At 37.1% G+C, this 25,784-nt stretch overlaps 1 protein-coding gene and 1 long non-coding RNA gene across 3 annotated transcripts in view; one reads left to right on the forward strand and one right to left on the reverse strand.

The window, feature by feature from the left end:
* LOC125806157 (uncharacterized) overlaps positions 1-25,784 on the forward strand; it is a 437,736-nt gene that overhangs the window by 228,895 nt on the left and 183,057 nt on the right. The gene's annotated exons all lie outside the window — the stretch shown is intronic.
* The window catches only part of si:ch211-156j16.1 (uncharacterized protein LOC564557 homolog), a 43,260-nt gene continuing 33,592 nt past the window's right edge, over positions 16,117-25,784 (reverse strand). The window contains exons 2-5 of one of the 2 annotated variants that reach the window (XM_022671039.2): positions 22,228-22,599; positions 20,869-20,974; positions 20,742-20,790; positions 16,117-19,262 (exon numbers count right to left, since the gene is read on the reverse strand). In XM_022671039.2, the coding sequence (XP_022526760.2) occupies positions 19,203-19,262; positions 20,742-20,790; positions 20,869-20,974; positions 22,228-22,599 (587 nt within the window). In that variant the 3' untranslated portion in view covers positions 16,117-19,202. The remainder of the gene's footprint in view (positions 19,263-20,741; positions 20,791-20,868; positions 20,975-22,227; positions 22,600-25,784) is intronic. The other variant, XM_022671040.2, reaches the window with a different exon arrangement.

Raw genomic sequence — 25,784 nt, forward strand, 5'->3', positions numbered from 1 at the left:
AAATGTTATTTGCTTCATCATGGTGACTAGTACTTTCTTTTTTAAGATTGATATAAATAGAATTAAAAATAACTTCTTAGGTTTCATACACAAATTCTGTGTGTGTGTTGCATTTCCTTGTTTTTAAAGGTATTTAGATAAAGATAAATTTGCTATGGAAACTGAAATGTGAGCATTTTCTCAGTGAGAACAGTAAGTACTCTGGTTAGAACAGTATGTGCCCCTGAGCTGAGCTCTGGAGCAGAGGAACTGTGTTCTCTGGAATGATGAAGCTGGAGAGATTGAGGATCATCAGTGAATGCTATCAAATTCTCAAATTCCTGGATCTAGTAGAAAGTCTTTTCTGGACAGGAGAGATAGTTACTCCAACAAAAACAGGATAAAATCTTTTAAATACCATTGATTTTTAAAGAAACATTGAGTAAGCAGGTGTCCCAATACTTTTGTCCATACTTATTTATTGATTGCCAAATAAATACCCAGTAAAATGATGAAATCCTTGAGTTTTCTCTTAGTGAGAACAGTAACAATAGACTAAACTGTAGTCTGTAGTCTCAAGGTTCTACCAAACAAGGCCATGAAGCAAACAAAGCTACACTTGATTACAAAGCCTCCTGATTACACCAGCAAAACTATTAAAATATCATTTTAAACAAAGAGATTAATGACAATAGTCTGCAGAAGTTAAAATTAGTACCTTAATAGGCAAGGAAAGGTTATTTTTTAAAGCACATTTCATACACAGACACAGTTTAAAGTGTTTTACAGAAAGATTCAAGACACAAGAATTTTACAAAAGAAAGTTACAATAAATTATAAATAAAAAAATTAAACGTTATATTAAAAAAGAACAAACAGAGATACAATTAAAAAATAATGAATATTAATAGAGAGAAGCTCATGCCCCTATAAAATGCATGTGACATATGCAGTATTTACATTAATGTTCAACAGTTGAGTTGAGTAAAGTCATGGGATAGCATTGTGATTCATAAAGTGATTCTGAAGTGTTGAATTAAGGGTCGACTTGGGACCAAGTGTGTGTAACCTGTGTAAGCTGTGAGGTGTTATCTTGTGAGTAAGGTTAAACACTGTCCAGTGTGCTCAAGGCAAGGCCACATGAATTATGGGAATTGGGGATGGAGACAGGTCCAGTAAGGGGTGCAGATGGATGGGACACTCTGTTTCCAAAGTTGTGTGAGAATGGACAGTGGATATCAATGCAGTGAATGTGTAGTAATGATGGTGACCGGCAGCATCTGGCTAGAATTGTCTGTGCAAACAGACAAGCAATTCACATCCACAGAAATCCAGACCTGTAGAATCAAGAGATCACTTAAATAGATCCTGTCTGACAACATGAAGCAGATAAAATATCTCAAAATCCAACCCACTATGCCCTGATCTGAAGAAATTCAAAAACAGATGAGAAAACAAAATCATTGATCATCTATCTGGAAAAGGTTATGAAGTCGTTTCTAAAGCTTTGGGACTCCAGAGAACTGAAAGCTCCGCGCAGGTTCTAGCGGGAAACTCGAAATCACGCCACTTTTCTCAGCCAATCACCAACTCCCACCTGTCCTTATAAGACCTCCCTCATACCTGTTCTCCCCTGCTTGCAGACGCCGACTGTCGTTTCGCCCTCCTCCTTCCCCACCGTCTCCAGTTCGGTCCCGCCGGTTGCCCAGGGGATTGGCTCCGCCCCCGCCGTACCTATACGGCAGGATCTGCAAGGATTCAGACGCTGCAGACCTGGGCTTTCGACGGGGCTTTCGCCAAAGACTATATTTACGCTATTTATAATTGTCATACGTGCTTATTGTAATAAATCTTCTTGCTGCACTTTGTCTCTAGAGTTTTCCTGCTAGAACCAGTGATTTACTATTATTCACTAATGGAGAAAACATGGAACACTGGTGAACCTTCCCAGGAGTGACCGGCCGACTGAACAAAATTACTCCAAAAGGGCATGAACAACTCATCCAGGAGGTCCCAAAAGAATCCAGAACAACATTTAAAGAACTGCAGGATCTCACTATCCTCAGTTAAGGTTAGTGTTAATGATTCAAAAATAAGAAAGAGAGACTGGGTGAAAATGTTCTCCATTGGGGAATTCCAAGATAAAAAACACTGCTGACCAAAAACAACACAACCACCCGTCTCACATTTACCAACTAACATCTTTATGATCCTCAAAACTTTGGGTAAATATTATTTGGACTGACGTGACAAAAGTGAATCTATTTGGAAGCTTTGTGTCCTGTTACATCTGGAGTAAAACTAACACATAATTTCAGAAAAAGAACATCATACTGAACGTGGTGGTGGTAGTATGTGTGTGATTGTCTGAGGCTGCTGGACAACATGCTGTAATAGATGGAAGCAGGAATTCTGCTGTTTACCAGACAATCCTGAAGGAGAATCAGAATCCGTCCATCTGTTCATGACCTCAAGCTCAGGTGTTCTTGGGTTCTGCAGCAGGACAATGACCCAAAACACACAATGCTGTGGATGATCTTAAACAGGACATTTATGCTGAAAAATCCTTCAATGTGCCTGAATTAAAACAATTCAGTAAAGAAGAGTGTAACAAAATTCGTTGCCTGTTTTTTTGTAAAGCTTGATTGCAGTTGTTGCCGCCAAGCCAAGGGTGGCAAAACCAAGCAATTAGGTTTAGGAGGCAATCTCTTTTTCACACAGGGCTAGATTTATTTAAGGTTTTTATTTAAGTTTTTTTTCCCCTTAATAAATGAAATCATCAATTTAAAAGTGCTTTTTATATTTATTACTCAGGTTGTCTTTTTCTGATATTGATGTTTGTTTCATAATCTGAAAAAAATCAGTATGAAAAAAATTATAGTAGAGTTGCAAGGAAAAAGTATTCACACCCTGCAATGTGAATGTTAACATGTTGTGTTTAATAAAACCATGCAAACATATAATTTTTGGTATTGTGTGGTATTAGGTTAAGCAGAATGTGTTTGTTTATTGTTGTGACTAAACGAAGAACAGAACACATTTAATTATCAATTTATGCAGAAATCCAAGTATAATCCCAAGGTGTTCACATACTTTTTCCTTGCAACTGTACTATAATAGTGTGAAAAAGTATTTGCCCCAATACAGCTTTCTTTTGTTTTTGCATTTTTGTCATACTGATATTTTTTTTAGATATTCAAAGAAATGTTAATATCAGACAAAGACAACCTAATTAAAAAATACAAAAAGGACTTTTAAAGTGATGATTGCATATATTAACCCTTGTGTGGTGTTCATATTTTTGTTACTCGTTTACTTTGTTACTTGTATTTAATTCAGCAAAATTAAGCAATTTTACATTAAAATGCTTTACACATGCTCGCTTCACCTAAATTGCAAGCAATATAAACAGCTTACATGGTTAATATTTGCCCTTTACCTTTCTTATGTTACATTTCTTTCAAAAAAGTGCTACTCTTTTTTTTATTAGTTTTTTGATTAAATATAAAAAAAAAAGAATTAAACTCAAGATATGAGTAGAAAATTTGTTTAGTTTCAAATTTACAAATGAAGCAATGTTTATTAGCCCTTGGCCAAACATACTGTATGTAATATAAATGTGTAGGGGGGGGGGGGGGTGTACAGTGTGTGTTTATCGAAAATGTGTTTTGATATATGTTTTTCACAAAAATGAGCCAATGCCATGAGTTTGAGTTAGAAAAAAAATTTTTTTTGTATCATTTCATGAAAAATGAAAACGGATCCCAAAGACCCGAACACCACACAAGGTTAAGGTAAAAAAAACTCTGTGTAAAAAAAGAGATTGACCCCTACATCTAATAACTTGGTTGTGCCACCCTTGGCTTTGGTAAATCAAGCTTTACCGAAAACTGGCAACGAGTTTTTTTACAATCTCTGTGGAGGAATTTTGTTTCACCCTTCTTTACAGAATTGCTTTAATTCAGATTTAAACACATTGGAGGATTTTCCAGCATGAACCTCCTGTTTAAGATCATCCACAGCATCTCAATCTGACTTTTTCTTGCAACTGTATGTATATATATATATATGTGTATTCAGTATAAGACCCATTGTTCTAAAAGAAACATTAAGGAACCATTGTTCTAACAGCGTAGCCTCTCATAAGGCGTGTGAAGCCCGGATGTGGCAGTGGAGCTACTGTACGTTCAGCTCTGATAAATACAGACTCGTAGCCTCATATCTTTTAGGGCTGATCGTGGGAATGGGACAATCGAGTGTGTGAGCGCTGTGTGTGAGTTTGTGGTTTGTGTGTGGAAGTGGGTGTGTGTTTATCTGCATTGTGTAAAATGGAGTACATTCTTCTGTCGAGAGGAGTGAAACACAACCACGTTCAAAGTGGAATTCTTTATCTTCGCACAGTCAGATTTAGATGGTGTGTGTGTATGTGTGTGTGTGTGTGTTTGTGTGCTTTAATGTGTGGTATGTATAAATTATGGGCTCCGTCAGCGAGCCTCTATTCTCTTCAACAATCCAGTATTGTAGCGTCATCGCTATGGACCAAATCAATCTGCACCTACAATCTGCTCATCCTCCTACACACTCTCTTTCTCTCTCTCTCTCACACACACACACACAGTCACACACTTACACACACACTTACACACAAACAGCCCATCCATTCAGCTCAGCTGAGTGTGTGAACGGCATGTTCCTGGCATGTTGTTCCTGTACATTAATGTGTGTAAATGAGGCTAATCACGTGTGTGTCATTGTTCTACTGCCATACTGACCTGCTTACAGTGTGTGTATGTACATATATATGTGTGTGTGTGTGTATGTGTGTGTGTGTGTGTGTCGTCATTCCACTCAAGCCTCAGTGACTGTGAATGGGTGTAATCTGTCTGCTGGCTGACATATATGTGCTATTGTCCACTGTTGTGCTTAACTGTGTATGTATTCAGCTGTTCTGTTCTATTTGCATGTGTGTGTGTGTTTGTGTGTGTGTTTTATATATGTGTGTGTGTGTGTTTGCATGTGGTCTCTCCTGCAGTATATTGGGCAGCTTGTGAACACATGCTGTGTAAGTTTTATGGGGGCCCAAGTCATCCCTAAATCTGGTGAGACACCATGGTTCCATAGACCAATAAAGGTCAAAAATTTAGGTCATGTGACCACACAAGAAAACAGACAAAAATACACGAATGACAGCTATAAATAATGTTTTTTGATAAGTAAGTGTTTTTTAAATGTATTTATTTTTTGGTAGATCCACCCCCTTCTCTTAGACCAAGCTGTGTGTCTCAGACTGCCTTCATTGAGTTTACAGCACAGACTGAATAAAGCACCAGTAGCAGAGTGGAGATAATTGGTCTTTTCATTTGAGAGAGAGCAAAAAAATTAGAGAGCTTTCTCTACTGCTCTACAAAAAAAGGTGCCCTTAAAGACAACCTCTGGGTAGTGAACCTCTTGGTGAGAGACTGTTAACAGCTAGACATGCCTCTATAATGCACGTTAAGGGCCCTATTTTAATGATCTATAGTGCACTGTTTAACAAAACAAATGCCTTGTGTGTTTTGAAACTCACAAAACCTATTGGCATGTACTCTTAATTAATCATGGGTGTGTTTTGGGCATAACGTGAAATAAACCAATCAGTGTGCCAGTAGTCATTTCCTTTAAGAGCCAGATGAGCTCTGACTTTGGTGCGTACGTATCTTAACAGTGCGGCACTTTTGTGCATCTCAGCAGAGACAGATACTGAGCTGCTCGTTCACGCTGTGAAGATACACCAGCAGCTCATTTAAGAGAACAGCAATGTTATTTAATTTGTTATTCTGTTTATTGTTGAGTTAAAAGTCGGGTTTATGCAGTGTGTCTGTGTGTGTGTGTGTGTGTGTGTATGTGTGTGTGTGTGTGTGTTTAATGAGCAGAGGTGTACACATGCTGTGAGCACCTATAGGAATGGTCTTTGACGATTGTCTGTTTTCAAGGTTTTAATCAGTCAGTGGCGCACCTATTTTTTCGCTGCCACAAAAAATAGCAATATGCCAGAAATTTACCAGAACACACCTCACTTCCAGACCACCATGCCTATCAGTGTAGATTTATTCCTAAACTCAGCTGCTTTTTTAACAAGGCATGAAAATAGACTGTTGACGAGGTGTACGATAGCAGTAGCACGATGCAGCACGAGTGTAGGATATGGCCCTAAGTCTTTTTAACATGTTTATAGACTTTGAGAAAGGGTCCATCACTGGAGTAAGAGAAGCAGGATGGTCGTTTCGACCAATGCATTTTGCATTTTGTCTCTTTATTGCAGTGCAGTGATTTGTTTAACACTGTTATTTTTATTCCATAAAACATTTTAAAAAACAAATGTTTTGTTCTACAAACATTTTAAAATACCTGATACAAAAGGTGTTTACTCTGCCACATTAGCTCAGATGCTGCCATGCTATACTTCAGTGTGCAGATTTTTATTTTTTCATTGCAGTGGGAGGGGCTAAGCTACTGTTAGATTGGCTGATAAATGTCTATTCTGATGAATAATAGCTCAGAATTTGTGTGAAGTGAAAGAATACACAAGAAATAATATAAAAAAAAACTCCATGTCCATTGCAATGGATGCAGGATCTTAAAGGGTTAAGCAACCTATGAGTGTAGAGCTACAGGATCTACAGGCCCAGCTAAAACATCTGTGGGTAATGTAACTGTGCTGCAGGATGCCATATGGAACCTGTATACCACCATACCCAACCAACCGTATCTCATCTTGTATCCAGGCTAGAGGAGCCCAACTAGGTACTAGAGCCTCCCTTCAATTGCACATTTCCCTAATAAACTTATCCTTTTACTGTAATATTGTAATCACTCTAATATATCATTAATGTATTCATACATATAATGTTTTAATCTATTCCAACCTCTTCTATTTATTCAGTTTCTTAGTTTAGAATAATATGGACAGTTCTGTAACTGTTCTGTAAGAGTGTGGGTAGTTTATCAAGGCCTGATACAGCTCTGTTTTTACCAAGGCTATGAAAACAGTGATGTGATGTTATGTCACCCAGTGCCACATCACACACACACACACACACACACACACACACACACACACACACACACACACACAGACACACACACAGACACATACACACACACACACACATGCACACACTCAACAAACACAAAGCAGGACAATGGTGGTCTCTGATCAGCGCTAATTGTCACACGTAGGCGACGCGTGTTCCAGCTGCGTCCCACAAAGCAGTGCTTAACACCCTCAAGAGCCGAAACAGAGGGACATACACACAGCACCAGATGTGTAGCCAACCACCATGCTGAATCACACACACACACACACATACACACACACAAACACACACACACACATGCTTCTCAGCTGCCTGTTACACTCAACCGTTAGTGTATACTATAACATTTTCTCTCGACATCAGGATCTCATGTTCTTTACATATAAGGTTCTTGCAGCCACACAAATATTACAAAAGTATTGGGACACCTGCTCACAAAAAAAAAAAAACGCTGCATTAGAGGTAACTCCACAACTCATCCCAAACTCACTAACTCATCCAGAACCTCCCCAATCATCCACTCATCCCCAGCTCCCCAACTCATGCCCAATTTGCCAAATAATCCCCAACTCATTCTAAACTATTTGACTCATCCAGAACCTCCTAAATCATCAACTCACCCCAACCCTCCAAATATTTCCCAACTTACCCCAAACTCCCCAACTTATCCCCAAATCGTCCCAAGCTCCTCAACTCACCCCCAAACTGTACAACTCATTCCAAGCTCCACAACTTATCCCAAACTCCACAACTCATACCAAACTCCCCAAATAATCCACAACTCATCCCAAACTCCCCAATTTATCCTGAACCCCCAAATCGTTAACTCCTCCCCAACTCATCCCAAATTCTGCAACTCCCCAAATAATCCGAACTCATCCCAAAATTCCCAAATAATACTCAACTCCTCCCAGACTCTCCAACACATCCTTAACTCCCTAAATAATCCCCAAACAATCATCAATTTATCCAAATTGCCAAAATCATCAACTTATTCCAAATTTCCCAACTCATCCCAAGCTTCCCAACTTATCCCTAACTAATCTGAAAGTCTTCAAGTCACCCCAACTCATCCCAAATTTCCCTACTCATCCCCTGCTCATCCCAAACTCCCCAACGTTTCCCCAACTTTTCCCTAACTCCCCAAAAGTAATAGATACAGCATCAATTTTTCAAAGAACACAGCTCTTCCACTGCTCTACAGCTCAATGCTGGAGGCTTTGTGGCTTTCTATAGCTCTTTCCTGGCATTAGGCATGCTGCCAATTGGTTTGTCAGAGATCATGTGATCCAGAGAGTCCTATTCTATGGGCAGTAGTTCTCTACAGGTACTAGGAAGGCTGTGTAATCAATGGGTGCTTTAACAACTTAATGTAGCTGAATGCATAAATTACTGGTGCAGTTTGGCTGTGTTTATATAGTGAAGGTATAGACTTGTTTTTGTGAGTCAGTCTGATGTGGTGGTCATTTTAAAAATGAGCATTTATCACCTTTCAGACCTAAAAGTATTGGTACCATAAGATATCAGAATTTATAGCCGTAGTGGAGCAACATAAGCCGTCCTCTTTAACTGTTTCGAATAAATCTGTGCTCTTATCTTATCTCCTGAGTGTTAAAACTCTTAGACATCCTCAAGGCCAGGCCAGAAATCATCTTTCCTGACAGCCTGTTTTTGCATTCTTTAACAGGAAGATTACCCAACCATCAATTTATGATTTTACCTAGGCAAGGGCTTTATGTTAAAAGCCTTGTTCACATGTATACACACATATACACATCTAACATTTTCTTAATTGCCTTCTGATGATCAGTCATGGCAAAGAAAGAGTTGCAATCTGGTGGAGACATAGTACTAAACCCTTGCTGTGTGTGTGGGCTAGCATTATCCTGCTGAAAAAGGTCCTGCCAATGGTGCCTGGATGGTAGCTTCTGATGTTGACTGTTGTTTAGGCTTTTTTCAATCAGTGACGCACCTGTGTGTTCCATAGCCAAGATAGCAATACACCAGAAATATACCTAAACACACCTCACCCAGACCACCACACCCAATGGTTTTACTTATATTCAGAAGCACCGTTGCTATTTAAACAATGCAAATATGACACATTTCCTAATCAAACCACCGGTCCTCTGCATGAACTCTGAACTCTGAATGAACTCTGCATCTCCATAAAAGTTGTCAGTAGCAGAGGTTCAGCATTAAGTGCTGTAAGATTTTGTGGGAAAACAAAACTGCACTGACTTTAGACTTGATAATAAAACACAGTGGATCAACACCAGCAGATGACATGTCTCTCCAAACCATCACTGATCATCAGTAAATTTTACATTTCATTTGTAAATGAAGGGAGCAGAGTCTGGAGGAAGAGTGGAGAGACACACAGTCCAAACTGCTCGAGGCCTTTTATGGAGATGCGGATTTCATTTTACAGCAGGACTTGGCACACTGCCAAAAGTACCAATTGGTCTTACATTATACAGCTCTGGAAAAAAATAAGAGACCAGTTAAAATGATGAGTTTCTTTGATTTTACCAAATAGAAAACCTCTGGAATATAATCAAGAGGAAGATGGATGATCACAAGCCATCAAACCAAACTGAACTGCTTGAACTTTTGCACCAGGAGTAAAGCAGCATAAAGTTATCCAAAAGCAGTGTGTAAGATTGGTGGAGGAGAACATGATGCCAAGATGCATGAAAGCTGTGATTAAAACCAGGGTTTTTCCACCAAATATTGATTTCTGAACTCTTAAAACCAATATATGAATATGAACTTGTTTTCTGTGCATTCCTTGAGGTCTGAAAGCTCTGCATCTTTTTTGTTATTTCAGCCATTTCTCATTTTCTGCAAATAAATGCTCTAAATGACAATATTTTTATACGGAATTTGGGGAAAATGTTGTCTGTAGTTTATAGAATAAAATGATAATGTTCATTTTACTCAAACATAAACCTATAAATAGCAAAATCAGAGAAACTGAAGTTGTCTCATTTTTTTCCATTTTTTGTATTCTAATTTTCAGGTTTTTCTATTGGCTGTAAGCCATAATCATCAACAATAAAATAAATAAATGCTTAAATCTACAGGGGTTGGACAATGAAACTGAAACACCTGGTTTTACACCACAATAATTTATTGTGGTGACGGACAGTTCACAAGTGCACATTAATTTTCAATAATTTGTTTTATGTTTTTTGGATACAATCCGGGTTAGTCCCCGAACATCCCTTTCAGACAGCTTCCTCTTACAGCGTCCACAGTTAATCCTGTTGGATGTGGTTGGTCCTTCTTGGTGGTATGCTGGCATTACCCTGGATACCGTGGCTCTTGATGCATCACAAAGACTTGCTGTCTTGGTCACAGATGCTCCAGCAAGACGTGCACCAACAATTTGTCCTATTTTGAACTCTGGTATGTCACCTATAATGTTGTGTGAATTGCAATATTTAGAGCAGAACTGTGCTCTTACCCTGCTAACTAAAACCTTCTCACTCTGCTCTTACTGGTGCAATAATGTGCAATTAATGAAGATTGACCACCAGGCTGCTCCAATTTAGCCATGATGAATCCTCCCACACTAAAAGACAGGTGTTTCAGTTTTATTGTCCAACCCCTGTATATAATACATGAGTTTCACATTTATATACACACCCAAAAATGGAAAAAAAAACCCTGATTTTTAAAAACAGGAGAAAACAGCTATATGTACAAGCTGAACTGAAGTGAGCAGTCCTGTCAGTGTGTCTAGTTAGTGTTCAGAATTAAACCCCTCCACTTTCAGCCGTTAGACTGTAACCGATCCCTCGCTCCGTCATGTGCCTCTGCCTGTGTCCACTGATACACCCTCCACCCTACAAGAAGGCCATCAGTGTGTGTGTCGGGGGCGTTCCTCACAGGCCCTCTGGGCTCTGAGGTAAACATGAGCCTTTCCGAAATAGCCCCTCGCTCTGCACTCGCAAACACGAAAACACTCGCGCATAAGTGCTGATAAACTCTCACACTCACTCACACTCACTCACATACACTCCAGCAGATACAGCAGCAGGGTGCTGGGCATGGGCAGAGGGGGCTGGTGGTGTCAGGGAGGGCATGGTTTATCTGCGAGTTTTCGGGGACGTGAGGGAGGGGATTTATGGCTGTGTGGGAGAACTCTGTGTATGTGCATTAATCTGCATTTGTTCATTACTGATGCATAGCTGTGGTTACAGTGCAGTGCACATAACTGTTCCATAATTGTCTTAGGATCTTAGGGTGCAACGATATGGTAAAAAAAAAATAGATCACTCTGTATGTTATACATCTACAGGGGTCGAACAATGAAACTGAAACACCTGGTTTTAGACCACAATAATTGATTGTGGTGACGGACAGTTCTGGTGGAAACAGGAGAGTTGAGGTGCACATTGAATTCTGGCGTGATTTGATCAGCCGTGGTTTTATGTTTTTTTTTTGGATACAATCCGGGTTAGCACCCGAACATCCCTTTCAGACAGCTTCCTCTTACAGTGTCCACAGTTAATCCTTTTGCATGTGGTTCATCCTGCATGGTGGTATGCTGACATTACCCTGGATACCGTGGCTCTTGATACATTACAAAGACTTCCTGTCTTGGTCACAGATGCGCCAGCAAGACGTGTATACAATAACACTGTTGGATATCCGGAAATTAATTTAAAACACTTTTTAAATTACTTAAAAAATCCTCTTTTTTTCCACAAAATAAGAAGTTGTTCAGTGTGAGGGTTCACTGCTCACTCTACCTCACTCTACTTCCGCTGTATCTCCCTCAACATTCCTCTACACCTTAAATGCTTGTTAACATTTTACTTACAGTTGCAAGAAAAAGTATGTGAACCCTTTGGGATTTACTTGGATTTCTGCATAAATTAGTGATTAAATATGTTCTGATCTTCATCTACGTCCCAACAATAGACAAACACAGTCTGCTTAAACTAAAACCACACAAAATATTATATATATGCATGGTTTTACTGAACACAACATGTTAACATTTATACACAGTGAGGAGGGGAAGTATGAGAACCTTTGGATTTAATAACTGGTTGATCCTCCTTTGGCAGCAAAAACCTCAACCAATCGTTTCCTGTAGTTGCAGATCAGACCTGCAGAACGGTCAGGAGGAATCTTGGTCATTCCTCTTCACTAAACTTCAGTTTCAGTTCAGCTATAATATTTTTGGGATATGTGCTGTGAATTGATCGCTCTCTTGAGGTCATGATGCAACAGCATCTCAATTGGGTTGAGGAGGTCAGGATTCTCCAGAAGGCATATCGTTCGGTTGTTGATTTACTTCTATGTTTTGGGTCGTTGTCCTGTTGCATCATCCATCCTCTGTTGAGCTTCAGTTGGCAGACAGACGGTCTTAAGTTTTCCTGCAAAATGTCTTGGTTAACTTGGGAATTCATTTTCCCGTTGATGAATCCGGCAATCCATCCAGGTCCTGAGGCAGCAAAGCAGCCCCAAACCATGATGCCCCCTCCACCATGTTTCACAGTTAGGATGTTTCATTGTTTTGATAATCGTGTGCTTTGCCTTTTTTTCTCCATACATATCATAGTATTGTGTGTTACTTCCAAATAACTTAATTTTGCTTTCATCTGTCATACTTATTACATTTAGTCAGTACTGCTGTGGAACATCCAGGTGCTCTTTTGCAAACTTCAAACGTGCAGCAATGTTTTTTTTTTTTGGACAGCAGTGGCTTCCTTTGTGGTATCCTTCCATGATCTATCTCATTTTTGTTTAATGTTTTCTATACTACATTATAGATTTGTCAACAAAAATGTTAGCATATGCCAGAGATATCTGTAGGTCTTTAGCTGACACTCTAGGATTCTTCCTCACCTCATTGATCATTCTGCGCTGTGCTCTTACAGTCATCTTTACAGGACTTTACCACGCCTAGGGAGAGTAGCAACAGTGCTGAACTTTCTCCATTTGTAGACCATCTGTCAAGACTTTTAGAGATACTTTTGCAAGTCAACAATTCTTGAACATAGGTCGTCTAAGAGCTCTTTTGATAAAAAAAGTAGTTTGGTGTGTGTGTTGTCTGTGAACCCCTACCTCACTCTTTTCCTCACTTTGTGTCCATCCTTAGTATTTCGCATGCAGTTTGAATTTAATGTTATTAAATGTTATTTACCACTTCCTGATCTGGCAGCCCTCTCAGGATCTGTGTGTTCCTACGAGCTTTTTTTTTTTTTTTATCGGTATCTTCCGGTTTATGGGCGGCGTTATCACGGGTGCCGTTAAACATGCAGGAAGTGACCGGCTGCAACCGACTTTTTGGGATCACCTCCACAGCTGAGAGCGAGTCTGACTGAGATTCATACTAAAAGAGCTCCATTGTTCACAGCCAGAGAGAGAGAGAGGCTGGGCTGATGCCTAAAACCACATGGAAACACACACACACACACACACACACACACACACAGTGTGCCAGTGTTATGTGCCTCATATTACTTAACTGACAACCAGTACCCCTACATTGGTACAGAAAGATGAAAAAAGGAGATTAAAGTATAATAAGCATTATTATGCTATAGTGCACTAAAGTGTTCTTGTAGCCACATTATTATTAATCAGTATATTTAAAGAGAGCTAAAATGGAACAACTTTTTTTGTACTTATTATACTTTAATTACAGTATAAAAAAAGTACAAAATCTTAAACTTAAATTGTGCTAAGTGTACTTAACTGTACTAAAATGGAACAATTTTAAATATACTTAAGTAACATTTAAACTACTTCATGTATGTAACCCCATATTTTAAATCAGCTCACAGTATAATTATAAAACATTTAATAATGCGTATTACAACTGTATCACTTATACTATTATACACCAGGTATATTAGAATTGTACTAAGAATTGATGTTAAATATATGTGATCTATTTACAGTATAGTACAAATATGCTTCTTCTTCCTGTCTTTTGTAAGTAGCACACTTCTGGTATATACTTTGTTGGGTATAAAAATATATATTTTAATATACTGTACTACAATTTTTAGCATTTTAAAAATTTACTTTCGTTTTTGTAGTATTAATTTAATTTACTTTCTAAAAAGTTACATGATACAGTTTAAGTACTTTAATTGAAATACTCTAACAGTTGTTTTTAACACACTTTGCTAAAAATGTACAAAAGTATATTTGGAAAAAAGTATTTTAGAAGTATATTGAATTACGTTAAACTAAAAGTGTACTTCATAGTAGTCTATTCTTTTAAACTACACGACTGTATATTGTACTTTTTAAAAAGTATGATCAAAGTTTACTTTCAAACATTTGATGAAAGCATAATATTAATGTACATTTAATATATTTTTTTACAATTAAAGAATTGTATAAAAATACAATACAATAAATTGTGCTAAGTGTACTTAACTGTACTAAAATGGAACTATTTTAAATATACTTAAGTAACATTTAAACATTTAAACTACTTCATGTGCAGTATGTAACCCCATATTTTAATTATGCTTACAGTAAAATTATAAAACATTTAATAATGAGTAATACAACTGTATCACTTATACTATTATACACCAAGGAATAATTAGAAATGTACTAAGAATTGATGTTAAATATATGTGATCTATTTGCATTAGAGTACAAATATGCTTCTTTTTCCTGTCTTTTGTCAAGAGCACATGTCTAGTATACTTTGTTGGGTATAAAAATATATATTTTAATATACTGCACTACAGTTTTTAGCGCATTGCCCATTTACTTAATTTTTTTCATTAGTAGTAGTAATTTAATTTACTTTCAAAAAAGTTACATGACACATTCCTCTTTAAGTGAATTACTGTACAAAAATATATTGGGAACTACATATTTTAGAAGTATATTGAATTACATTATATTATATTACTACTTTATAGTAGTCTATTCTTTTAAAATACACTACTGTATATTGTACTATTGTACTAAAAGTATGATCAAAGTTTACTTTGAAACATTTGATGAAAGCATAATATTAATGTACTTTTAGTATGTTTTAAATAAGTACATAAATCTGTTTACAGCATACTTAGACATTTCTCTATATGTTGCATTATTTTTTTTCACCAGGGTGGAACATGCTCTTTAATTTTTTATGAGCATTTACTGCAGACATTTGCAGTAAATGTAGAAACACACAGAAGACAGATCTAGAGATTTTTCACCTTTTATTTAAAACAGTATGAACATCCAGGAAGGGAAAAAAAGAACACTGTAATTTAAAAAACATTATTTTGACAGCAGACGGTAAAAGGAGGACCTGGCATGTGGACTATAAGCATCAAAAAAACACAAAAAGAGCAAAAAAAAAAAAAAGATCTTCGTTGCAAACGAACAGTTGCAGTGTCTAAAGCCCTTTCGTTTCTTTTAACATGTTTTATCAGTCAGTGCATTAATTAATATTAATAATAATAATTATTATTATACTGATCTCGAAAAAAAGAAGCAAGCAGAGCAGAATATCAATCACACACAAACAACCCTGCAGAAATGCAACTAAGAGAACCAGGTCTAGTCCAGAGAACCCGTGTAGAAAGTGTAGTTTTATAAGATTTTAAATCTCTATTTTGCATTTTTATGACAATTCAACATGACATGTGGTTAAAATTTGGTTGGGGAGGTTTTAAACCACTTAATTCATTTTAAATTCGCAATAAAGTCAAATTAAAGTCATTTGTTGGACGAATTGTACCCTATCCACTTCTCTGGATTAAGGCTTTAAATGCCAGGATGGTTAAAACTACACAAGATTATCAGGTTTATCTTATATACAGAACACGCTTTATTAGATTAGTGGCAATGTGTCCCTACAGAGTCTGCTTTAGACAACTTTTACCAGTTTATGGTTTTTACCATAAAAATGGTTTAGGATCTAAGCTGGTTCTAAGCTGCCTTGAATGCGTCATGCTGCTGCGGGAAGTTACTCTTGACTTGTCTTGGCTTTATATATATATATATATATATATATATATATATATATATATATATATATATATATATATATATATATATATATATATATATATATATATATATATATATATATATATATATATATATATATATATAGCTGGATTTAGGGCATGTCTGAGTTACTTTGGTCTCGTGATTGGTGTGGCGCAGTGGATAACACCACTACCTGCCAGTGAGCTACCTCATCATGTGGGAGACTGCGGTTCAATTCCTGCTCTGGTGACTATGCCACCTCTGTCATAGACATAACCTTGTAAGTCACTCTGGATAAAAGTGTCAGATAAAATGCTGTAAATTAAATAAAAAATATTGTAAGGGCACCAAAAATAAAAATCCAAAAGGCGTGAAACTAACTATCTTCAATAATCATAGGCGGGTTTTGGGTGTAATGTGAATTAAACCAATCAGTGTGCCAGTAGTCATTCCCTTTAAGAGCCGGGTGAGCTCTGACTTTGGCACGTTGGTATCTTAACAGCATGACGCTTTTGCGCATCTCAGTGTTCACACTGTGAAGATACGCCAGTAGCTCATTTATAAGGGAACAGTAATGATATTTTATTCTTTATTCTGTTTATTGTCGATGTAAAAGCTCCTACAAGGCTAAGATAGGATTGGACAACTGTTTGATTGTTGACTGTTGTCAGGGTTTTAATCAATCAGTGGCGCACCTGTGTTACCCAGAAATGTACCTGAACACACCTCACTTCCAGACCACCACACCCATCAGTGTAGATTTATTCCTAAACTCTTTTTCCTAAACTATTTTAACGTCACGGGTGCAAGGCGTGAAAATAGACTGTTTAAGGGGTGTAACATAGCAATGAGCATCCTAACGCACCTTGCATAGGGTGTGTGATAGAGCCTTAGAACTGCAATTAGGTACAATATATAAGATATAAGTGATGTCTAAAAGCCTTTTTACATTGGAGAATGATGGCCTGAGACGTTTAAAAATATTTTTTTAAGCTGTTTTAAGTTTGCTTTTGTTCATGTTCCACAAAGGAGTGAACTATAAATATATATATAACCTTGCTAATAAAGCACTTGAGTGGAGGAGGAAATCAATAAGAGCAGAAGTGGACAGGAAGCAGAGAAACAGAAAGAGTGGACATTTACAATGTCATGGAGTTATAGAGTTTTTAGCCTCATTTAAACATTTGCTCAAAGGCAAAATTTGCATACAATGTAGTGTGAAGGTTCCATTGCATTAAACATGGCGTTCATTTTTCTATTCGTAAAAATCATATTTGGTGTAAAAGAGCCTTAATAAGATAAAATAGCAGTTTTAGTTAACCTGATTTAACCTTGATTTGCTTCCTCTGTAGTGTAACATCACTTTTTAAAACAGTTTAGACTCATTTTGGACCAATTAAACAATAGAAGATGATGAATAACCAGAGTTGTGCTGAAACCTGACTTGACTGTATCTACTGTAACTGTAGATTAACCCTTATTTATAAAGAGAAATAAAAGCAATCCAAACGGAAAAAAACACCTACAAAGACAACTTTGCTAAATTGAATACATGCTTTAGACGTTAGATTCTACGCCCTTCTACAAGCCAATCAGTGTCAAGTATAGGGAGAAGACTCCACCCACATAGAGTAGGTGAGGAAGGCAGGATGTAAAGTAAGTAAAGTAGTAAAACTGCAGTGTGAAACCGGTACCACTTTAAAATAAGGCTACCTTTATAAAGGGTTTATAAATGGTTTATGATTAGTTATTAATGGTTACTAATTATGTTGTAAATGCCTTAAAAATCATTAATAATCAGTTATAACTTATAGAACACGTAGAAAGGGCAACAATCAATATAGATGGCTGTGGGTTCACTATTTGGCAAACAAAAGGTCATGTGTTATAACTGATTATTAATGATCATTTTTAAGGCATTTACAGCCTAATTGGTGACCATTTATAAACCAATTGTAAACCATTTATAAACCCTTTATAAAGGTAGTCTTATTTTAAAGTGTACCGTGTACCGTGAAACCAAAACTAAACAGACTAAATATAAGCTAGTATACAATGTAACAAATGATGAAACAATTCGCTTTAGATTTTTGATTGATTTGATTTTGATTTACAGACTATCAGATGAAATTAATGGCCTATGGAAGATGATGAAAGCAGAGTTCTGTGGCATTTTGTAACGATACCTCTTAAAATATAAAAAATGATAACTTTTTTGAGTACCACTTTAAAATAAGACTACCTTTAAAAAGGGTTTATAAATGGTTTACAATTAGTTTATTAATTATTACTAATTAGGTTGTAAATGCCTTAAAAATCATTAATAATCAGTCGTAACACATATGTAAAAAGGGCAACAATATAGATGGCTGTGTATGTGTTATAACTGATTATTAATGTTTTTTTAAGGCATTTACAACCTAATTAGTAGTCATTAATAAACTAATTGTAAACCATTTATAAACAGTTTATAAAGGTAGTCTTATTTTAAAGTGGTACCCTTTACTGTGAATTTAATGTGAATTGGCCCATTAATAAATGTAAATCACAACTGATTCAATACTGTTTAAAATTATTTGGTACAAAAACGGAAATGTCTGTATTTCTGTTGTTTTTCTGTAAATTTCTGCAAAATTTTATGAGATATTTTAAGAAAATGATGATTTTATTTTGTATTGTTCGATTATTTTTGTTAATATTGTTTAATAGAACTTCTACCCAGACCCAGTGATCTGAAGTGATCTGTGTCTGCACATTCATATATTCATATTCATATTTTATTTATTCCATTTATCCTTCCCTTTTTAACATTTACATTACTGTGCTTTAATCAAACACAAAGTCAATCTGACTTCTTCAATCTTTGGTGGCAGTAGGCGGGGTGGTTTTGGCGTGGTTTTGATGGAGCACTGGGGAGGTGAGTACAATGGGGTGGGGGGGGTGTTGGGGTAGGTAGGAAATGGGGGGGGGTTGGGTAGAAAGAACATCCATATCAATGATGGCTTTAGGATAGGAGGTTGGATGTTGGGGGTTGGGATTGGGGGTGGGGTTTTTGGGGTGTGGGAGGAGCGTGAGGAGTACACCGTCCTCATTGTCCTGGATGGTTAAGAGTGCTCCTAGCTTGCTTTTTTTTCTTTGTTTAATTACAGGAAGTGACATCAGTTCAGTAGTTCAGACTTTCCAGAACTTTTTCTTCTTCTCTTCCTGTCGCGCTGCCTTCCTTCTCAGGGACTGAAACGAGAGAGGAAACGAGAAGAATTTTAATACAAAGACAAAGAGCACCACAAATAGCTTACCCACCAACCCACCAACCCACACCCACTATACTGCTATATTTATATACTTTATGGACCTATGCGTAATGATTCCACCCTTTTATTTAACCCATAATTTTTATTAAATTAAGAGACCACTTTTAGTTTCTGAATCAGTTCTTCTGATTTTGCTATTTATAGGTTTATGTTTGAGTAAAATGAACATTGTTATTTTATTCTATAAACTACAGACAACATTTCTCCCAAATTCCAAATAAATATATTGTCATTTAGAGCATTTATTTGCAGAAAATGAAGAGAAATGGCTGAAATAACAAAAAAGATGCAGAGCTTTCAGACCTCAAATAATGAAAAGAAAGCATTATATATAGTTCATATTCATGATGTTTTATGAGTTCAGAAATTAATATTTGGTGGAATAACCCTGGTTTTTAATCACAGTTTTCATGCATCTTGGCATCATGTTCTCCTCCATCAGTCTTACACACTGCTTTTGGATAACTTTATGCTACTCACTCCTGGTGCAAAAAATCAAGCAGTTCAGTTTGGTGGTTTGATGGCTTGTGATCATCCATCTTCCTCTTGATTATATTCCAGAGGTTTTCAATTTGGTAAAATCAAAGAAACTCATCAAGTTTTTTTAAGTGGTCTCTTATATTTTTCCAGAGCTGTAGATATGTGTGTGTGTGTGTGTGTGTGTGTGTGTGTGTGTGTGTGTGTTTGTGTGTGTGTGTAGGGGGGCAGGGTCAAAGCATATGAAGGCAAATGGTTTTAAGAACAGTTCACAGTGCAAAGTAGGCGTTAATTTGGTTAAATGTAAGTTTAACACATTTAATTCTTTACTGCTAGTATTAGTTCAAAGTTTTTGGACCTGATAGCTTTCCAAAAATGATCACTTCAGTTTTGGAGATACATGTGTTCATCTGCTATAGATATATTTACCGGAAATAGCCCAACAACAATCCCAAAAAACAATGATTTATGTATAAAGGAAATCATGAAAATGATAAGGGGTGTATCTGTATATATGTCCAATAAAAAACACGAAACTGATTGAACAAAATTTTTGTCGATTTTTAGTTTACTACGTAATTAGAACAAACAAATTGTCCCTAACACTCTGTTAAAATTACTTGATGAATGGACCAATAGAAATTCTCCAAAATGACCGGAAATAAACTATTTTTTCATTGAATTCCTTTAAGAAGTTAAGAAGGTTTTATGTGTTAATTGGACAGCGACCGTTATGGATCACCTCCACTGCATCAATCTAGATACCTGAACTCCCTGGGAACACTCTTAATGCTGATGGTATATCTACTAGAGAAGATGCAACATTGATCATTATTTGGTTTGTGTTAGATTCTTAGATTCATCATTAGACCGTTGTAATTAACAGGGATTAGCAATTAATCAATGAATATAGTGTCTTTACGGAGATCAGGATGCTGTCCTGTTTCTGAGGCTTTCGTTTCTTTGCAGGCCTATAAAATAGAAGATCGTTCACTGTTAGCATGCACTCACAGGCATTCTCAACGCCTCATATATCCACGTGTACTTACGAGTATTGGCCCATCCTCCTGACGATCACTACGATCACTGCAATGATGATGACCACGGCAACCAACGCACCAATCACAATGCCCACCACGTGACCTGTAGACAAACCTATAGAAAGAGAGAAAGAGAAAGAATTGAAGTGACTTCATTAATAAAAAGTAATGTTATTATTAGTTTGGCTAATGCTTTGTTGTTTTATGTATATATAGCTCTGGAATAAATTAAGAGACTTCAGTTTCTGAATCAGTTTCTCGGATTTTGCTATTTATAGGTATATGTTTGAGTAAAAGGAACATTTTTCTTTTATTCTATAAACTACAGACAACATTTCTCCCAAATTCCAAATAAAAATATTGTCAGAAAATGAGAAATGGCTGAAATAACAAAGTTCATATTCATAAAAGTTTTAAGACTTCAGAAATCAATATTTGGTGGAATAACTGGAAGTTTTCATGAATCTTGGCATGTTCTCCTCCACCAGTCTTACACACTGCTTTTGGATAACTTTATGCCTTTACTCCTGGTGCAAAAAATCAAGCAGTTCAGTTTGGTTTGATGGCTTCTGATCATCCATCTTCCTCTTGATTATATTCCAGAAAATTTCCCCATTTTAAGTGGTCTCTTATTTTTTTCAGAGCTGTATGTGTTTGTGTCTTTGTCTGAAAGTTTCTAGAGTGTGAACGTGTTTGTTTAACTCTGAATCATCTTGGTACAGCTGAGATTTGCTCTTTTCTTGCTAACAGAATTACGCCATTCCACCTTAAATGGTCCTGCAGTTACACTTTAGACCACCTTTATTGTTGCAATTGTTCAAATATAATAAATAAAATCATAAAACTGTCTCTTTTCTGAACTTTATTTTGAAAGCAATACAAATCCTGAGCACAAATCAAACAGCTCATCTCCTCCAAACCTTTATTTTTTTTTATTTTTGTCTAGTTTTTACGTCTATTTTCAAGCCTGCAGAATTTGGGTTTAATTCCTGTTACTGATCTGGAATTATTAAGTGGAGTAGAGAGAGAGAACAGCTTCTCCAAGTGTCCCGTAGGAGATTTTAAACCTTCAAATGTTATTTTCCTGAAGAAAAAAGGGTTTTGTATCACCAACACCTGTTGGCCAGTATATGGATCAAGGCATGTGCATCATATAAATGATAACATGATAATGATGACTATTACCTTATAGCATTGTAATGCACATCACTTGCAACGAGACTGAGTGCATTCAGACAGCCCCCCTTTTAGGGAGGTCACATCTTTACTATAGTCATTGCATATTTGCACAAACCATTGCTACAATGTAACATTTGTTGGCCCCCAGGGGCCCCCACTGGCCTGGAGCCCCAAGCAGTTATCTCGTACCTGATTCCTCCAGTTCCACCTCTGTTTCTTTAGCCTGATCTGCTTCTACCGCTGGCCCTGTTGTCTCTGCCTCGTCCACGCTGGTCACCTCAGTAGGCTCAGTAGCAGCAGCTTCAACTTCAGCAGCTTGTGTGGTGAACTGCTCCTCCTGCTCTGCTGCTGTGGGCGCTGCTGTAGCTTCTGTCTCAGGTGCAGGTTCCTCTGTTTCCACTACAGGAGCTTCGGTAGATGGTGCTGCTGTTGCTTCAGTCACAGGTTTCTCTGGAACTTCCGTCACTTCTTCCACCTTTGCTGGCTCAGTAGCATTGTTAGTTTCCGCGGGCGCTTCCGTCACACCGGCCAGATCTGCTTCAGTAGGCACCACCAGAGTACCTGAGATAAAGTACATAAAATGAACATTAACAGTGGCTTCCATCACTCTGGATTTCATGCTTTAACCCTTGTGTGGTGTTCATATTTTTGTTACTCGTTTACTTTGTTACTTTTATTTAATTCAGCAAAATTAAGCAATTTTACATTAAAATGCTTTACACATGCTTGCTTCACCTAAATAGCAAGCAATATAAACAGCTTACATGGTTAATATTTGCCCTTTACCTTTCTTATGTTACATTTCTTTCAAAAAGTGCTACTCTTTTTTTATTAGTGTTTTAATAAAATGTAAAAGACAATTAATTAAACTCAAGATATGAGTAGAAAATTTGTTTAGTTTCAAATGTACAAATGAAGCAATGTTTATTAGCCCTTGGCCAAACATACTGTATGTAATATAAATGGTTGGGGGGGGGGGGGGGGTGTACAGTGTGTGTTTATCGAAAATGTGTTTTGATATATGTTTTTCACAAAAAATGAGCCAATGCCAATGAGTTTGAGTTAGAAAAAAATATTTTTTTTGTATCATTTGATGAAAAATGAAAACGGGTCCCACAGACCCGAACACCACACAAGGGTTAAATGGCCTGGAATAAAGTTAAGAAAATGTTCCTTTTTGCAGAAACAAGGTATTTGAGTTATGCCATGTCAAATGGGATCATTGGAAATCAGGGGACCGCTTGGGAACAAAACATGTATTTATAAATTGTGAGATGCTATCATGTAAGTAAGGTACAAAAATAAATAAAACTGGATTAATGGCAAGACTGGGCCAGTTGTCTTACAATTATTTACAATTTGTCATTTTTAATGCACTAAAAAAAAAACTGAATGGTTTTTAAGTATTGCTTCTCCAAGCCACCAATCGTTTCATTCAGTAAAAAAAGAACGTAGTTGTGGGTGGAGCATGAATTGCTAATTTACAATAATGGGCACAGTTACCATCAAATTCATTTTTTTATCTGAATTTGAATGCCAGTAATATATTAGTATATAGCAAATTAGATGGTGTTAAATCAACACTAGAGGTTAGGGGAAGTGTTAGGACTACATGACCCTGTAAACTGAGATTTTTCAGACGCACACTCCAAACAGAGGGCTATGAGAATCACTGGCAAGACAAATGTAAATATTTTCATTGGTAAAAATTATGATTACCACCATAATACAATAAAATAATTCAATATTTAATGTCAATCATAAAAAAAACAACAGAAGCTAATTTAAGCTCCCTATCAAAGAGGAATTAAGGAATCGATACTAATAATTAATTGCTTAAACACCTGGACCCTTTTTTTGTTGAAGATATATATCTATATCTATATAATCGATTTTTCCAGTGATTGATGTTAATGTTATTTTTTGTTTTCCAGTTCATAAAGATGATTTTCTTTTCGATGACTAGCGACATCAAGATTATTCTATTATATTCTACATCACCTGCCCCCTTTCTGAAGACATACGATCAAGCCTTAAAGTTAACTAGGTAATCAGCAGCAGCAGTTAGGTTGCTGAACTCTAGCGCTCGACTGCTATAGTTATCCCAGTTATTAGGTAGAGGATTTCACCCTTTACTCTATATAACTCTGTTCTCAGGAGGTTACACTCAAAAAACACTAAGGTTTATGGGTACCCATGATAAATTGGTTTATTCCTATGTTGATTTAACGCTAAAATTTTTGATTTATCACCATCAGATAAATCAGTACTGTGTAGTTACGAGAGAGCAGGATTGAACAGTAGCTGCTCCTGATCTCCAGGTCTTTAAGGGGTTAAAAAGAAAAACCCACTCTTTCAGTCTTGGTTGGGCAGTTTGAGTAGTAGACTGTTAAGTCAATATTTTCTGACGTGAGCTGAGCACTCTTACAGCACTCGAGTACCGTGAGGTCCTCCACATGCCTCTACAAACACGTACACACACACACCTACAACACAGGCCCTCCCCCCTAAACCCCACCCTGACCGGCTCACATCCCTCACAGCCTGCGTCAGCCCTCATTCCACACGCTCCACCTCACTTCCTGTGGGCGGAGCCGATGTGAACGGTCCGTTGGAAGGAAATGATACGTCTGTCTCATGTGGGAAAATTCACTGTCCTAAAACTCAAGACGTCTGTGAGTGTTCATCTCATCAGCATCCTCCTCCAGCAGGGAGACTGATCCCAGAGCAGCGTGACGGTCAGCGTGAGGAAGCCAGCTGGACTCCATATGAGCCACTGTGTGAGAGAGGGATCCACCCTTTACAATAACATCACTGACTACTGATGACTACGGACAAATATTCCCAGCTAGAACTGAGAATCTGCTCTAATGCATTGAAAACTTAAATGGAAATGATGATAAAAGTTAGCAGGAACAATAAATTATTAAAGATTTACGGCTCTACGTTGTATTGCTTATTGCTATCTTACACCCCACCAACTGTCTATTTTCACGCATACCGCTTGCATCATTAAAATAGCAATGGCACTTGTGAATATATCTACACTCAAAGGTGTGGTGACCTGGAAATGAGGTGTATTCTGCTGAATTTCTGGTGTATTGCTATCTTGGCAACGGAAACACAGGAGCTCCACTGACTGAATACAACCTAGACAGACGTCAGCAGTCAGATGTTTATTGCTATCTTGGCAGTTAGTTCACAACACAGATTAAACCCCAATGCATCTACACCCCTGCTTGTTATGCACACATTGATACACAATAAAAAAACTAAAATTATTCCACATAAACACAAAATATTTTCTTTTACATTTACATTTAAGATATTTAGCAGTCGCACTTATCCAGAGCAACGTATAACAGTGCTTCGTTGTTTACTTCAGTATATCAATAGCTAGTATGTAGAGACTAGGATCAAGAGATACACAAATATAGGTATATAAATATAGGTTTACATTGTGAAAGAGCAGGTCAGTTTACCTCTACTGAGAATGGTTGAAAACGTCCAGGTAGCTGCGCCTTTAAAATAGCAATTTGTCAAAATCAAAGCACACCTGGCTCTTACAGGTAATGGAAAGTGATGCTCTGGTTGGTTTATTAGTTAAGTTTGATCTGCGCAAGGTGTACTTTTCCCATCGTTATGATAGCAAAGACACAATGACACGCGCTAAATCAAGCTGCACGGTGCCCAGTTGACGGCTCATCTAAAGATATTACTGTGTGCTTCTGAGGTCTCCTGTATTG

The sequence above is a fragment of the Astyanax mexicanus genome, chromosome 12, assembly GCF_023375975.1.
Source record: "Astyanax mexicanus isolate ESR-SI-001 chromosome 12, AstMex3_surface, whole genome shotgun sequence".
Classification (NCBI taxonomy): Eukaryota; Metazoa; Chordata; class Actinopteri; order Characiformes; family Acestrorhamphidae; genus Astyanax; species Astyanax mexicanus.